At 37.6% G+C, this 14,984-nt stretch overlaps 1 protein-coding gene across 1 annotated transcript; it reads right to left on the minus strand.

The window, feature by feature from the left end:
- Positions 1-1,821: 1,821 nt before the first annotated feature.
- LOC119825573 (olfactory receptor 52E4-like) lies at positions 1,822-2,760 on the minus strand. The gene has a single exon (XM_038346534.1). It carries the CDS (start codon positions 2,758-2,760, stop codon positions 1,822-1,824), a length of 939 nt encoding a protein of 312 aa, XP_038202462.1.
- Positions 2,761-14,984: the final 12,224 nt, after the last annotated feature.

Below are 14,984 nucleotides of genomic sequence, written 5' to 3' on the forward strand. Positions count from 1 at the left end.
GCCATGCTTGAACTAACCACAGTCCCTTCAGTTTCCCACTAGGATACCTGAAAAGGTAGTACCCTGTATAATAGTTTCATTAAAATTAGAATTTAATAAAGGAGAACTACATTCTGATTTTGCAGCTTTAATTATCATAACGGTATCTAAGCAAACTACAATTCAAATGGGAGAAGAATCAGAGAGTTGAACCAAACTGTTCTTATCACTAGTACTTCATTCATTACAAAAGATGTTTGCAGGGATTTTTGCTCTAGAAAGGGTCATACCATTGTTGCTTTGAGACCAAGAAATAGCATCTATTTTTTAGAGTAGTCATAGCAACCAAATGGATCCCAGCAACAGTAAAAGTGAGAAACGTCTAATAAGGTGATAGTTTTGTCAAACTTCTCGAGAAGATTGTATATTGAAGTGGAAGTTTCATTATTTTTTAATCAGAGCAGAAGAACTTGGACTTTCCATTGAGGGGAACCTATTATTATTGAAAGAAATTGGTTTTGGTAAGATGATAAGACAATGGATACAGCCACTAATTTATCATGTTGCAGAAATCAAACACGGAGGGTTTAGAGCCCAGTGGGGAATGAGGTGAGGTTATGCAAGGTTTGAGGGTGTCTGCTAAGTTCAAGTCACTGAAAGGAAACGGTATTTGAAAGTTTATTGTTTATATGTTCATAAAGGTTTATTAAGATAGCCATACTGTGTGCATTTTGTACTTAAGATTTTGAAAACAAATATGTGCATTGCTAAGCAAATACTCTGTAAGTAAGAAGATAAGATGATGTCTACACAAATCAAAAATGTGAAAAGTAGCTTATTACTGAGGTTCCCTTTCATAATTCATAAGAATAAACACAAGGTAGAAAAGGTTGGGCATTACAAGATAAACAAAGAACTAAATTCATGAGACTCAAAGTAATTGCTCTAGAGAGCTTTAGGTTTGACTCTTCTTTTGGGAATTGATTTGTATGCATATGACTGCATGCATGACTGCATCTGTTCCTGAGAACATTAAGTTCTCTGACATAGTGATGCATCTATGAAGTTGTCAGTCTTCCCAACTCTTCTCTCTCCCTCTCACCTCTGCCACTCAACCTTTCCAATTATCTTATCTCTCCATTCCTCCACTCTCTACATTTCTTTATTTGTGCATTTGTTATTTCTAAAAACACACATACACACAGACACACAAACACACACACACACACACACACTTCTACATTTTGAACAGTAGCTAACTTTATGGAAGAACTTATAGATGGTGTAGGCATAGAAAATAGAAACCCTTACAAATGTTAAGTAAGTTGTTGTCTTTATATTTTTACAATCTAGTTTGTGATATATAATAAAATACCAGTGAAATTATGAATTAAAAATAAGCAATTAAGAAACACTGAAAAAAACCTATTAATATTAATATTCATATATATATGAGATAATGTCAACATCCTGTACACCAGTTAGGAATAAACTGTTCAAATCAATTGTGTCAAGCTTTAGGTATTACACAAGTTCTCTTTTAATTAATTAATTAATTAATTAAAGCAGTTTCCTGGTATTGAACTCAGGCTGTCATGCCTGGTGGTCAATGCCCTTTACACTTTGGCCCATCCTGCAGGCCAGTATTCCATACACTTTTCACAGTGATCATCTTCATAATCTTCATACTGTATGTTCTGTATTAGGTATGTGGAAATAATAAATAATAATGGAAATAATACTAATGTCATGGGTTATGCTTTTCCTGTTATAATGTTTTGTAGCTCACAAATATAATCCTTTTTCCCCAGAGGAAGCTGCATCTCTCAGAGATGGCTTATGTCAACTTTTCTTCCAAAAGATGCTCAAGACATGCTCCTGAATTTGTTTAGTCCTCACCCCGTAGATGACAGGGTTCAGGGCAGGGGGGACAACAACATAGAGATTAGCTAGGAGAATATGAATGTATGCAGGAACATGCCTGCCAAACCTGTGGGTCATGAAGGAGAAAAATGCTGGAGTGAAGAAGACCAGGATGACACAGATGTGGGAGCTACATGTGTTAAGTGCCTTGAGCCTGGCATCCCGGGAAGGAAGGCAGAAGACAGCTTGTAGGATCTGCATGTAGGAGATGGCAATTAGAAGCACATCAACAAGAACCATTGATATAAAAATCAATCCAAATATCATGTTTACCTTTATGTTGGCGCAGGCCAGACGGGCAGTCCCCATGTGTTCACAGTATGTGTGAGGGATAATATGGTGTCCACAGAAAGGCAGTCTTAAAATGAGAAACACCAGAGGTATGACCAACATGAAATTTACTCCAAACACCACCACCAAGATGAGACCGATTGTTCTGTTTGTGAGAACCAGGCTGTAATACAGAGGATTGCAGATGGCGATGTGGTGGTCAAAGGCCATAGCCACCAGCACAACAGTCTCCATCGCGGTGAACATGTGGATGAAGAACATCTGGGTCACACATCCCTCAAAACTAATCTCCCGTAAGTTAAACCAGAAGATGCCCAGCATCTTTGGAATTGTGGATGTGGATAGGCCCAGGTCAATGGATCCCAGCATTGCCAAGAAGTAAAACATGGGCTGATGAAGACTGTGTTCACTCTTGATCACAAACAAGATAGTGATGTTCCCAACAAGGGCTACCAAATACACAAAGCCAAAAGGAAAACCAATCCACACATGCATCTCTTCAAGGCCTGGAACTCCCAGCAAGAGGAAAAAAGAGGGGTGGAACTCAGTGCCATTTAAACAGGACATTCCTCTCTGTTCTTTGAAATCTGAGACAAAAACAAAAACAAACAAATAAAACTCAACCATTTGATGTGTATATACACATGTATTAACCATGCATGCAAATGTATGAACACACACACACACACACACACACACACACACACACATACACTGTAGGGTCTTTCTTTCAAAGGTGATATGTAAGTACATGAATAAGAATGGGGAAGATTTGGCTTAAGTTAGTAATGAACATTAAACATTTAAGACTTGGCATGATGATTTCCATTCTTTTTTTTTTCTTTATTTTTTTATATTTAAAAATTTCCATCTCCTTCCCTCCTCCTCCCCCCTCCCTTCCCTCCTCCTCCCCCTTCCCTCCCCTCCTTCTCCCTCTTCCCTCCCCTCCCCTCCACGCATACCTCCCCTCCCTCCTTCTCAAGGCCAAGGAGCCATCAGGGTTCCCCACTCTATGCTAAGACCAAGGTCCTCCCAACTCCCCCCAGGTCCAGGAAGGTGATCGACCAAGCTGAGAAGGCTCCCACAGAGCCCATCCATGAAGAACAATCAGAGCCCAGAGCCATTGTCCTTTGCTTCTCAGTCAGCCCCCGCTGTTGGCCACATTCAGAGAGACGGGTTTGGTCGCATGATCCATCAGTCCCATTCCAACTGGAGTTGGTGATCTCCCATTAGTTCTGTCCCACCGTCTCCATGAGTGAACGCACCCCTCTAGTTCCTGACTTTCTCCCTCATGTTCTCGCTCCTTCTGCTCCTCATCAGGACCTTGGGAGCTCAGTCCAGTGCTCCAATGTGGGGCTCAGTCACCTTCCCCATCTGTCGCCAGCTGGAGGTTCCCTCACGGTCCTGACTTTCTTTCTCATATTCTCTCTCCTTCTGCTCCTCATCAGGACCTTGGGAGCTCAGTCCGGTGCTCCAATGTGGGGCTCTGTCATTTTCTTCATCTATCGTCAGGTGGAGGTTCTATGGTGATATGCAAGAAATTCGTCAGTATGGCTATAGGAACTGGCCTTTTCAGGCTCCCTCTCCTCAGCTGCCCAAGGAACTAACTGGGGGCGTCTCCCTGGAAACCTGGGAACCCCTCTAGGGTCAAGTCTCTTGACAACCCTCAGGTAGCTCCTTAAATTAAGATATATGCTTCCCTGCTCCCATATCCACCCTTCCTATATCCCAAGCACCCCATTCCTCCGAGCTCCCCCCCCCCCCGTTCTCCCCTTCACACTTTTCTCTCCCCATCTTCCCTTGGCCCAGTCTCGCCCAACCCTCAAGTTCCCAATTTTGCCTGGCGATCGTGTCTACTTCCAATATCCAGGAGGATTACTATATCTTTTTGGGGGAGTTCACCTTCTTATTATCTTCTCAAGGATCCCAAATTTATAGGCTCGATGTCCTTTAATTATGGCTAGAAACCGAATATGAGTGAGTACATCCCATGTTCATCTTTATGGGTCTGGGTTACCTCACTCAGAATAGTGTTTTCTATTTCCATCCATTTGCCTGCAAAATTCAAGATGTCATTGTTTTTTACCGCTGAGTAGTATTCTAGCATGTATATATTCCACAGTTTCTTCATCCATTCTTCCACTGAAGGGCATCTAGGTTGTTTCCAGGATCTGGCTATTACAAATAATGCTGCTATGAACATAGATGAGCATATGCTTTTGTTGTATGATTGGGCATCTCTTGGGTAGATTCCCAATAGTGGAATTGCTGGGTCCTGGGGTAGGTTGATCCCGAATTTCCTGAGAAACCGCCACACTGCTTTCCAAAGTGGTTGCACAAGTTTGCATTCCCACCAGCAATGAATGAGTGTACCCCTTACCCCACAACCTCTTGCAAAGGTTATTATTGGTGTTTTGGATTTTAGCCAATCTGACAGGTGTAAGATGATATCTCAAAGTTGTTTTGATTTGCATTTCCCTAATAGCTAGGGAGGTTGAACATGACCTTAAGTGTCTTTTGGCCATTCGAACTTCTTCTGTTGAGAATTCTCTGTTCAGTTCAGCGCCCCATTTTTTAATTGGGTTAATTGGCATTTTACCGTCTAGTCTCTTGAGTTCCTTATATATTTTAGAGATCAGACCTTTGTCAGTTGCAGGGTTGGTGAAGATCTTTTCCCAGTCAGTAGGCTGCCTTTGTGTCTTAGTGACAATGTCCTTTGCTTTACAGAAGCTGCTCAACTTCAGGAGGTCCCATTTATTCAATGTTGCCCTTAATGTCTGTGCAGCTGGGGTTATGCGCAGGAAACGGTTCCCTGTGCCCATTTGTTGTAGAGTACTTCCCACTTTCTCCTCTATCAAGCTCAATGTGTTCAGATTAATATTGAGGTCTTTAATCCATTTGGTAGATCTTACTACAAAAGCCTGTATGCCACAAAATTGGAAAATGTAAAAGAAATGGACAGTTTTTTAGATAAATACCATATACCAAAGTTAAACCAGGACCAGGTAAATGCTCTAAATCGTCCTGTTAGTCGCGAAGAATTAGAAACTGTTATCAGAAACCTCCCTACCAAAAAGAGCCCAGGACCAGATGGTTTCAATGCGGAATTCTACCAGAACTTCCAAGAAGACCTAATACCTATACTCCTTAAGGTATTTCATAATATAGAAACACAAGAGTCACTGCCAAATTCCTTCTATAAAGCTACAGTTACCCTGATACCTAAACCACACAAAGACTCAACCAAGAAAGAGAATTACAGGCCAATCTCACTCATGAACATTGACGCAAAAATTCTCAATAAAATACTGGCAAACCGAATCCAAGAACACATTAGAAAAATTATCCACTACGATCAAGTAGGCTTCATCCCAGAGATGCAGGGCTGGTTCAACATACGAAAATCTATCAATGTAATCCATCATATAAATAAACTGAAGGAAAAAAACCATATGGTCATCTCATTAGATGCTGAAAAAGCATTTGACAAAATTCAGCACCCTTTTATGATAAAAGTTTTGGAGAGATTAGGGATACAAGGGTCATTCCTAAATATGATGATTTCCATTCTTAAAAGAACATCTGTGTAGTACTCCATTGTGTAAATGTACCACATTTTCCTTATCCATTCTTCAGTTGATGGGCATTTAGGTTGTTTCCAAGTTCTGGCTATGACAAACAATGCTGCTATGAACATACCTGAGCACATGTCCTTGTGGCACAATTGAGCATCTTTTGGATATATAGCCAAAAGTGGTATTGATGTGTCTTAAGGAAGGTTGTTTCCTAATTTTTTGAGAAATCGCCACACTGACATTCAAAAATGGATAGAGCTATAAAACATTATTTTGAGTGAAGTAACCCAGACACAGAAAGACAATTATCACATGTACTCACTCACAGGTGGTTTTTAAACACAAAGCGAAGAAAACCAGCCTATAAACCACAATCCCAGAGAATTTAGACAATAATGAGGACACTAAGAGAGACTTACATAGATCTAATCTATATGGGAAGTAGAAAAAGATAAGATCTCCTGAGTAAATTGGGAGCATGGGGACTTTCTGGGAGGGTTGAAGGGGGGAGGATAGAGGCAGGGAGGGGAGCAGAGAAAAATGTAGAGCTCAATAAAAATCAATAAAAATGATTAACATGAGGGATTAATAAAGAAACCAAGCTATCAGGAGAAAAAAAAAGAATGTTTATATTGAGAATTAAACCCAGGGTTTTCACATGCTAGACAAATGCTCTTCCACTGAGCTACAGTCCCAGTCTGTGTAAAGAATATATTTCTACAAACACTAGATATCCTGAATTTCTTTAGGAACCAGTGTTACCCCTCTCCAGAAATATGGTGGCTGATCTTAGGAAGTGACACAATGAACAGGCAGACTTTACTGTGGGTCACCATCTCAAACAGTCAAGAAGCAATTCAGAAATCTTCACACAACTCCTTATACCCCTCCAAAAGCAATCAGGGTTATAACCTCCATCCTCTTTGTTTTTGTTATTTTATTTTGCAGTGTTGGGATCAAACTCAAAGTGTTGCACATGCTAGGTAGCTATTTGAACTTTAAATAAATATAATAACACTAAGAAAGATAGAAGGAAAGAGGAAAGGAAAAGCAAGGAAGAAAGGAGGGGGGAGGAAAGGAGGGAGAGAGGAAAAGAAGAAAGAAAAAAGGAAGGAAGGAAAAAAGAAGGAAGGAAGGAGGGAGGGAAGGAGGGAAAGAAGGAAAGAAGGAAGGAAGGAAAGACTTTTGTAGACACCTGAAAGATGGAATGATGGAATGATAGTGATGGCAATCACTTTTGGAGGAAAGGATTTGGGACGCTCAGTACCTTACTCTTTGTGGAACTGGGAAGCAGGAGTATGAGGAAGAATAAAGGAGTTTTATTTTCCTTTGGTGCAGGAAAGCTATGGGAAGTTTTCTTTCTTCCTTCCTTCTTTCCTCCCTCCCTCTCTCCTTCCCTCCCTATCTCCCTTTATCTCCATCCTCTCTCCCTGCCCATCCCTCCCTCTTTCTTTCTTTCTTTCTTTCTTTCTTTCTTTCTTTCTTTCTTTCTTTCTTTCTTTCTTTCTCTATCTTTTTCTTTCCTTCCTTCCTTCTCTCTCTCTTTCTTTCTTTCCTTCTTTTTCTTCCTTTCTTTCTGAGATAAATGACACACAGATTCAAATAGACAGATGAGGGATACACACACACACACACACACACACACACACACACATATATATATATATATATATATATATATATATATATATATATTTCCAAGAGTATTTTCAAACATCCTATTGATATGTCTATAGATATTTAACTCTTTACAGAATCTACTTTGACTTATTTTTTCAAAAGAAGACACAATATTGTATGGGTAGAAAATGGGTAGTGGTCCCGAGAAGAGCAGACATTGTATGAAATTCTCAAAGGACTAATGAAAAAAATCTACAATGACATAAAATAATGCACCTTATATTGAAACTTTGTTTAATTTAATATATCCTTCTAAACAATCTGAAATTGAGAGGAAACAACATAAAAGACATTACACTTACCTAAGTATTCATACTCTGAAAAATTCTTTGTTCTCTTAAGTTTGACAGCATGCCAGAATTGTTGTTTATCCTGGTTTGTCAGATGTCATCTCTGTTTGTTTCAGTACCTTAATCCAGAGCCCAGACCTGAGCAGCAGCAGATGCCCTGGGCATGGTCTGTGGCCTCTCAGGGAAGGCAGAGAAGGACCTCACCTTCTGACTTTATCCCATGTGTTGCCCCTGGAAAGTAGAATTTATCCTTCTCTTGCAGAAGACTTTTAACAACTGAAAAGACCATAATTCCCTGAGGATTTAAACTTTCTTCTTCTTGAAAGATAGTAGTTAATTCTCCTGTGACTGTATTTCTGAGCCCTGGAATTGGTGACAACCACTTCCTACTATTAGTCTGCACTCCAATTATCCCTGCAGACTCTCTCACTAAGCAGCATTAAACCATCAAAGATGACTCGGATTTACAACCACAGAGCAAGATTGTCATTGAAAACATGTATTATACTGCAGAGAAGCAAAAATTATAAAATAAGGCTTATGCTACAGAACAGAGCATGGGTCTTAGCACAGAGTGAGAAGGAAGGCTCCTGGCTCTTCTGTAATCTTTTTTGCTGAGGGTTAACTAAGAGGAAATTGTCACACAGTACACATCCCACTTCCTACATCCAAGACATTAACTGGCTGAATTGGAAAAAGAACTAAAGTAGGGTCTTACTCCTGGTGAATTAACAACTTTAAATTAGGGCTACTTATATAAGCATGAATGATAGTTTGTTTGTTTGTTTTACAAGATAATGGACAACATGGAAATAACAATTATTTAGGTTCCCCCATTCATAAAACATCCATGTAAATGAATCCAGTATCCCTTCCCTGGCATACAGAAATAACAGGACCCAGACTTAGAGCCCTTATTCTACCATGTCAACATTCAGAGATTAGACATTCTTTATTGGAGTATTCCAATAAAGTTCCTTATCATATTCGTTCATAGTAACATAAATTAGGACCCCAGTATCTAGTGTATGGCATAAATGAGTTTGGGTATACAGAATAACAGAGTGATTTCTGTGAGATTCAGAAATTCTTCCATATATAAATAGCATAGGCTAGACAATGTGATGTGTGGAGCTGAAAGAGAGAAAGACTGCTAAGACATTCACAACCACTATGATGACAAACAGCACAAACCACTTGAACATTTCAGTCATCTAACGAGAGGCATCACTCTACCAGCCTATGCAGCATTTTCTGCACATCTGGACCATGGTTGATGTGGGCCTGTTTATAATCATCATGCCTAAAGCTCTGGCGAGCTTATAGTTTGATGCCCAGTTGTAAGTTTATCTGGGTGCTCTGTTCACACGTATGACATCCGTTGTTCTGTCCAGGAATGTTTGTGTGTATATCAGTCATGATTGCTGAATTCACTGAGAGCAATAATAACTTCAGCTGATTTTCCTGAAAGACCTGATGCCCAACTCAACATGTGTTTTCTACTCAGAGAAACTTCTGCTTCCAGAAACCACTTGAGGAAAAACGTTGCTGTAGACTTGTAGTCACTACAACCCTGTGAAGACAGACAGACAGGAGTTCCTGCTATCTAATCCTTACCTGGACGCTCAGAAGGAAGTGATCTAGATTTGAACATTTCACCATCTCCTTTGCTTCATCTCTCTGCTGAAGCCAGTCTCAGAAAGTATGCCCGAGATGCTAAGTGCCTGTACTTCCCAAATCTTAAGTCCCTTCTGCACAGCTGTCAGTGCCATTTCCATAACTGTTAGCATAGGAATGACGATTTCTTTCGTCTCAGTCACATTCAGTACCCCTCACAATGTCATTTCCCCTTTCAACTCCACGGCATATTGACTCAAGGACAAGGTCCTCAGGTAGGGTTTGTGGTCCTAAGACTAAGCAAAAAATGAAACTGATACTGGGTGATGTTCACTTTTGTTTTTTCTATATTTACCCGTTTGTGTTCCCCAGCACTGTAGATGGTGGAAGAACCAAGAAACGGGGATAAAATGGACTGCATTTCTTGCAGTATACAAAGAAAAGAGCAACAGTAGAACTCCTTGAGAAAAGATGTATTTTGCATTTGTATCATTGGGTGTCAGGCAAAAAGACTGTCATAAAGGCTTAGACAGGAAAACAGACTGGTGGGAACAAGGCCAAGGAGCATAACAACAAGGAATATAATTTAATTTCAAATATTGACATCAGAAGTTCATACTGTAGTTTTCTTAAAAATTATTTTAAATAGGCTTAAAATTCTCTTTTATTAATTTTGGCCATAAAAAGAAAATAGTAACAAAAGTAAAATTTTATGAAAGCTTAGTTAAAGTTGATCATTTTGAAAAAGCTTAATATGGCTGATATCAAGACATGACAGGTGTTTTGCATTGGTGTTAATATAGTGTATGCTATGATTGTAACAAATAGGCTTTTAGGAAAAGGTATATAAAGAACGGTATTCGTGCAAAATGCTGTATTATATCAATCTATATGGTCAAGCTAAGTGAAGCATGAGATAAACACCAAAAATATAGAATGTTTAAAATTAAGAGAACCGAAAATACCAACTCTTAGATATTTGTAGAATGAATAAAACCTTCATATATTTCTGGTGGAAGTACAAAACTAGAAAAAATATTTTGTAAAACTGCCAGAGCTAATTAATACTAAATGTACATATTTTAATGTTTTTAAAAGTGTAATTACATAATTTTCTCCCTTCCATTTCCTTCCTCAACCCTTTCAATGCCCCACCTTGCTCCTTCTCTAATTCATGCCTTTTCCATGTATGTATAAATATATACATACATCCTATTTAATTCATTCAGTGTTACTTGTACATGTATATAACAGCAGGACTAACCACTTGGCATTAAGAGGAAATTAGGGATCTCATTGCTGGGGGAAGAGTACTTCTCCTACAAGCACTTCTTGCTTCCTACAGCTTCTTTGCTTAGAAGTCCCTTAATCCCAGCACTCGGGAGGCAGAGGCAGGCGAATCTCTGTGAGTTCGAGGCCAGCCTGGTCTACAAGAGCTAGCTCCAGGACAGGCTCTAAAGAAAAAAAAAAAGCTGCAGAGAAACCCTGTCTTGAAAAAACCAAAAAAAAAAAAAAAAAAAAAAAAAAAAAGAAAAAAAAAAAGAAAGAAGTGGGCCTGGAGAGATCACCGCCTTCTGTCTTGGCATGTCTGTTGTTGGTGTCCTTTTTGAGGGCTTGTTTACTTAGCCCTCGTGTTGATTTATCATGGGTGAAGCTTGCCTCTCATTTCCAGAACACAAAATCTCACTGCATATTTAATGACTCATAAACTGGATTTCTACACATATATCCAAAAGAATCAGAAGAAATATCCAAAATTATATGTATAACTTGTCTTATTCCTAGTAAATAAAGTTTTAAAAGTGAAAGAAAACTTATGAAGCTGAGGCTAACAAGTGGGCATCTTTTACAATAAAGATCCACCATAAATGATGGTGAGGAACCCAGTCACAACTGGTATACCTAAAACATGACTCCTCTGTCTAAAACATTCTCAGGGAACACAGAAGAAGGGACACAAAGGTTGCCAGAGGACTAGGATACCAACTTCATGACAGTGTCTTCTAGACATGACAGTGGTGCTACACACATGGCATCTCATCAATATAGTTGCCTAAACAAGGCATGCATAATGACCATACTAGTCTACGTGCCAACATGAATGGAAGAAATTTCAAAAGGTTTCACTCCAGAAGAAGAGCAATAGGCAATGAAAGGTTGTTGAGAGGTGGAGAACCACTCTTCTCCAAGGCTGAGATCTTTCTGATAGCTTATCTAATCTCAAGCAACCAGCTGTCAGTCCTGAAATATATATACATATGAACAATACTAAATGGCATATATATATATATGTGTGTGTGTGTGTGTGTGTGTGTGTGTGTGTCTGTGTGTGTGTGTGTCTGTGTGTGTGTAATAAAGAAGTGATCATAAATTTGACAGGGAGTGGGTGTCATGAAAGGAGTTGGAGGAAGGAGGAATGGAAATGAAATTCACCAAAAATTAAGCAAAATAATGAACAATTTAAACTAAAAAAGTGGCTACTTTTATATGCTATATGAACACCATATTTTGGGTTGGTATTTGTAACACAGATACATACATTTGCAACAAAAATATCATATATTTAAGATTGTATACTTTATTCCCCATAAGTTCCACTCTAATTTAAAGAGGAAGAAAAATTTAGAATGTAGCTCAGTGTTACAGGGTTCACTCAGCATGTGTAAGGGCTTAGGTTAGCTCCCTAGCATCTTAGTAATCAACTAAGTGAATATCTTATGAAAATAGAGAATTTTCTCTTAATATATTTAGCAAGCAAGTCTCAGGATTGTTGGCTTTGCTCCCACTTAACTCTACTAAACTTTACATGAGGCTCTAGAAATCTTTTCTTTATATGCCCTATAACTGTATGTGATTATATTCAAAATTAACCCTGAAAATCATTTGTTTAATATAACATGGCTATTAAATGTTCTCACAAAATATTTATGTGAAAATAAGCTAAATTTTAAAAACAAAAATCAGAGAAAAATAAAATTTTATATATCCCAAAGTGCTTTAATACTTTCAAAATACAGTAGCTTCATTTTTGTATAAACTTCTGCAGACAATTTTTGAATTATGTTGTTTTGAGACATATGATCACATACAGGTACATAATTGGAAGAAGGGGGATTTGAGTTCTGGTAAATTTTTCGAATAGTTGGGAATTTTTTGACATTTTATCCCCAATAAATGAAAACAGCAACTCAAAAATCAGTTGCAACGTAAACTATGAAGCTATGTTGATAAGCTTAAAATATTTATTTATTTATTTATTTATTTATTTATTTATGGTAGTGGGTTTTGTTCTGCATGGTTGTATATCAGAAAATGGTGTCTGCAGAGGTCAGAAGAAGGCATCAGATCCCTTAGAACTGGCGTTACAGAAGGTTATGAGACACCATAATGGTGCTGGGAACTGAACTGGGTCCTCTGGAAGAACAGCTAATGCTCTTAATCACTGATGATCTCTAGTACCCATATCAGTGAAGTTTGGTACACTTTTACATTAAAAAGAATGAGTCTATCTTGCATTTAAATAATTTTCAATAATGTAGCATTTGTGGCATCATTTCTTTGTCATTGAAAATGTTGATTCTTAGAGTTGTATAAATGTGTGATTGTGGGCCACTTATCACGCAGTATTACATACTACATGAAGAGCAGAAAAGCTGGTTATTAGTAAGAGAATGAAATTAGCAAAGCCAAATAATGCTCAGTGTTATGATTTCTGTGTCACAGAAAGCAGGCAAACCACCCATCCCAGTCACCCACAGAATCATGAGAATGACTGAATACTATCCTGTTAAACCACTAAGTTTGGAATAATTAATGAGAGAATGTAGTTAATCTTTGGGAATGTTGGAATAATTCTTTTAATAAGGATTTTTTGGTGTGTCAAATAAAATTTTAACCTTGCTTTTAAAGTTAGACTTCTACTAACAACATTTGATTGCTCATTCTTAGGAAGTATAGATACATTGCTGAGAACATTCTTGCCAAAAAGTTCCAATGTTATAATTTAAATGTATAAAAAGGCAACTAGATCAAGCATATAGCTCTTTCTTTTAAAAAAAAAACCTAATATGATATACATATATAAAATCTAATTATTTCAGCTTGATAAAAAGTTTTATTGAACTTCTGTGATAAACACAATATGATATACATATATAAAATCTAAGTATAATAGTTTGATAAAAAGGTTTTATTGAACATTTGTGACGGAATAGTCATTATCTAATTTAATCTATCCAAGACAATAATGGTTCTCTCAGATTTTCAATTAGGATCTTGACTAAAATACTGGTTTACCTCTGACACAAATAACTTAGGGAATATATGGCATTTATATTCCTGAGATTATTATATATGCAATTTAACTTTCCTGGAAGAAAAAAGTTGCATAAAGCAGACTTGATTTCTCAATTGTGGAATTGTTGTTTTGAAGCTGAACAGAAATAACAATGAAAAAGTATCATGACTTCATAGATAATTCAAATTTCCTCTACATTCTCAGAGGTCCTTATAAACTATCCCAAATAAATATCACAATAGATACTCTAAAAGATAGGGATCCAAGGTTAGAGATGGTACATGATCCTAGGTGGAGATAAGACTGAACAATTAGATTACATTGGAAACAAAACCTCCAATATGCTGCCACACAGCTGACAGTACTGGGAATTATTGACATATTGTGCCAGACATATTCAGTCAAAAAGAAGTTCTACTGTATAAAAGAGAGTGCATAACTGTTGAGAACAAAATCAATACTCAAATTCCATTATAGTCTCCATTTCTTTCTTAAGTAATTTTTTTCTGCAAAGATTTTGAAGTATAATCTTTAGTAATGCCATTTTCAAAATCTGTAACTGCTAAATTTTTACCTGTATGTTATTGACACAATTCTTTAATCATCAGTATCTCTCCTGTTGTATTTGTAGAGACATAAAACTTTTTACAGAATTGTCACACAAATCATCAGTTAAGAAGCATATTTGTGAATGAAATGCACTTGACCTGAAACAATTAGTTTGCTAGTCAAAGCATAGCCTTAGTTAAAAAAAAAAAAAGGAAACTCACTGTCTTGTCAATATATTGATTTTCTTATGCATTATATTATGAGTGAAATACCATTCTCTGTGACTTTTTAATTCTTTTAAGGTTAGATGATCACCTTCTGTGCCGCCTTAGCATTTGTTAAAAGCTGTTGCATCCTTCCCAGAGATTGCTGTCAAATTGTGAGCACACCATGTCTTTGAGTAACCAAATTTTCCTTTACTCATCTTCTACTAAGATATCCAAGGAGCTATAATTGACCTCCACTTTTTCTGCTTTCATTGGACTACTTGTCTCTTCCCTGACTTCTGTAAATGTTGGTATCTTAAATACATATTCAAAAAATATTTTTATCTTGTCTATATTAAAACTTCTGATGGCAGTATTGGTGACCAGGAAGAAAAATGGAAGAGTCCAGTATAGGCTTCAGTTGAGCATGTTGTTTTGACTAAATCTCACTCATTCAATTTTACAAATAAAGACCCTGCAACCAAATGCTGGTGTGAAAACCTGCTAGCTCGGAGAGGCAGAAGAAAGCACCCAGCTGACCTTCCTGCTCTGCCAATGTTCCAGAAAAAGAGCTTTC

The sequence above is a fragment of the Arvicola amphibius genome, chromosome 1 (assembly GCF_903992535.2).
Source record: "Arvicola amphibius chromosome 1, mArvAmp1.2, whole genome shotgun sequence".
NCBI lineage: Eukaryota > Metazoa > Chordata > Mammalia > Rodentia > Cricetidae > Arvicola > Arvicola amphibius.

Excerpts from the sequence above, each read along its gene's own strand:
- LOC119825573 (XM_038346534.1), bottom strand. The coding sequence starts at position 2,760 with ATGTCCTGTTTAAATGGCACTGAGTTCCACCCCTCTTTTTTCCTCTTG.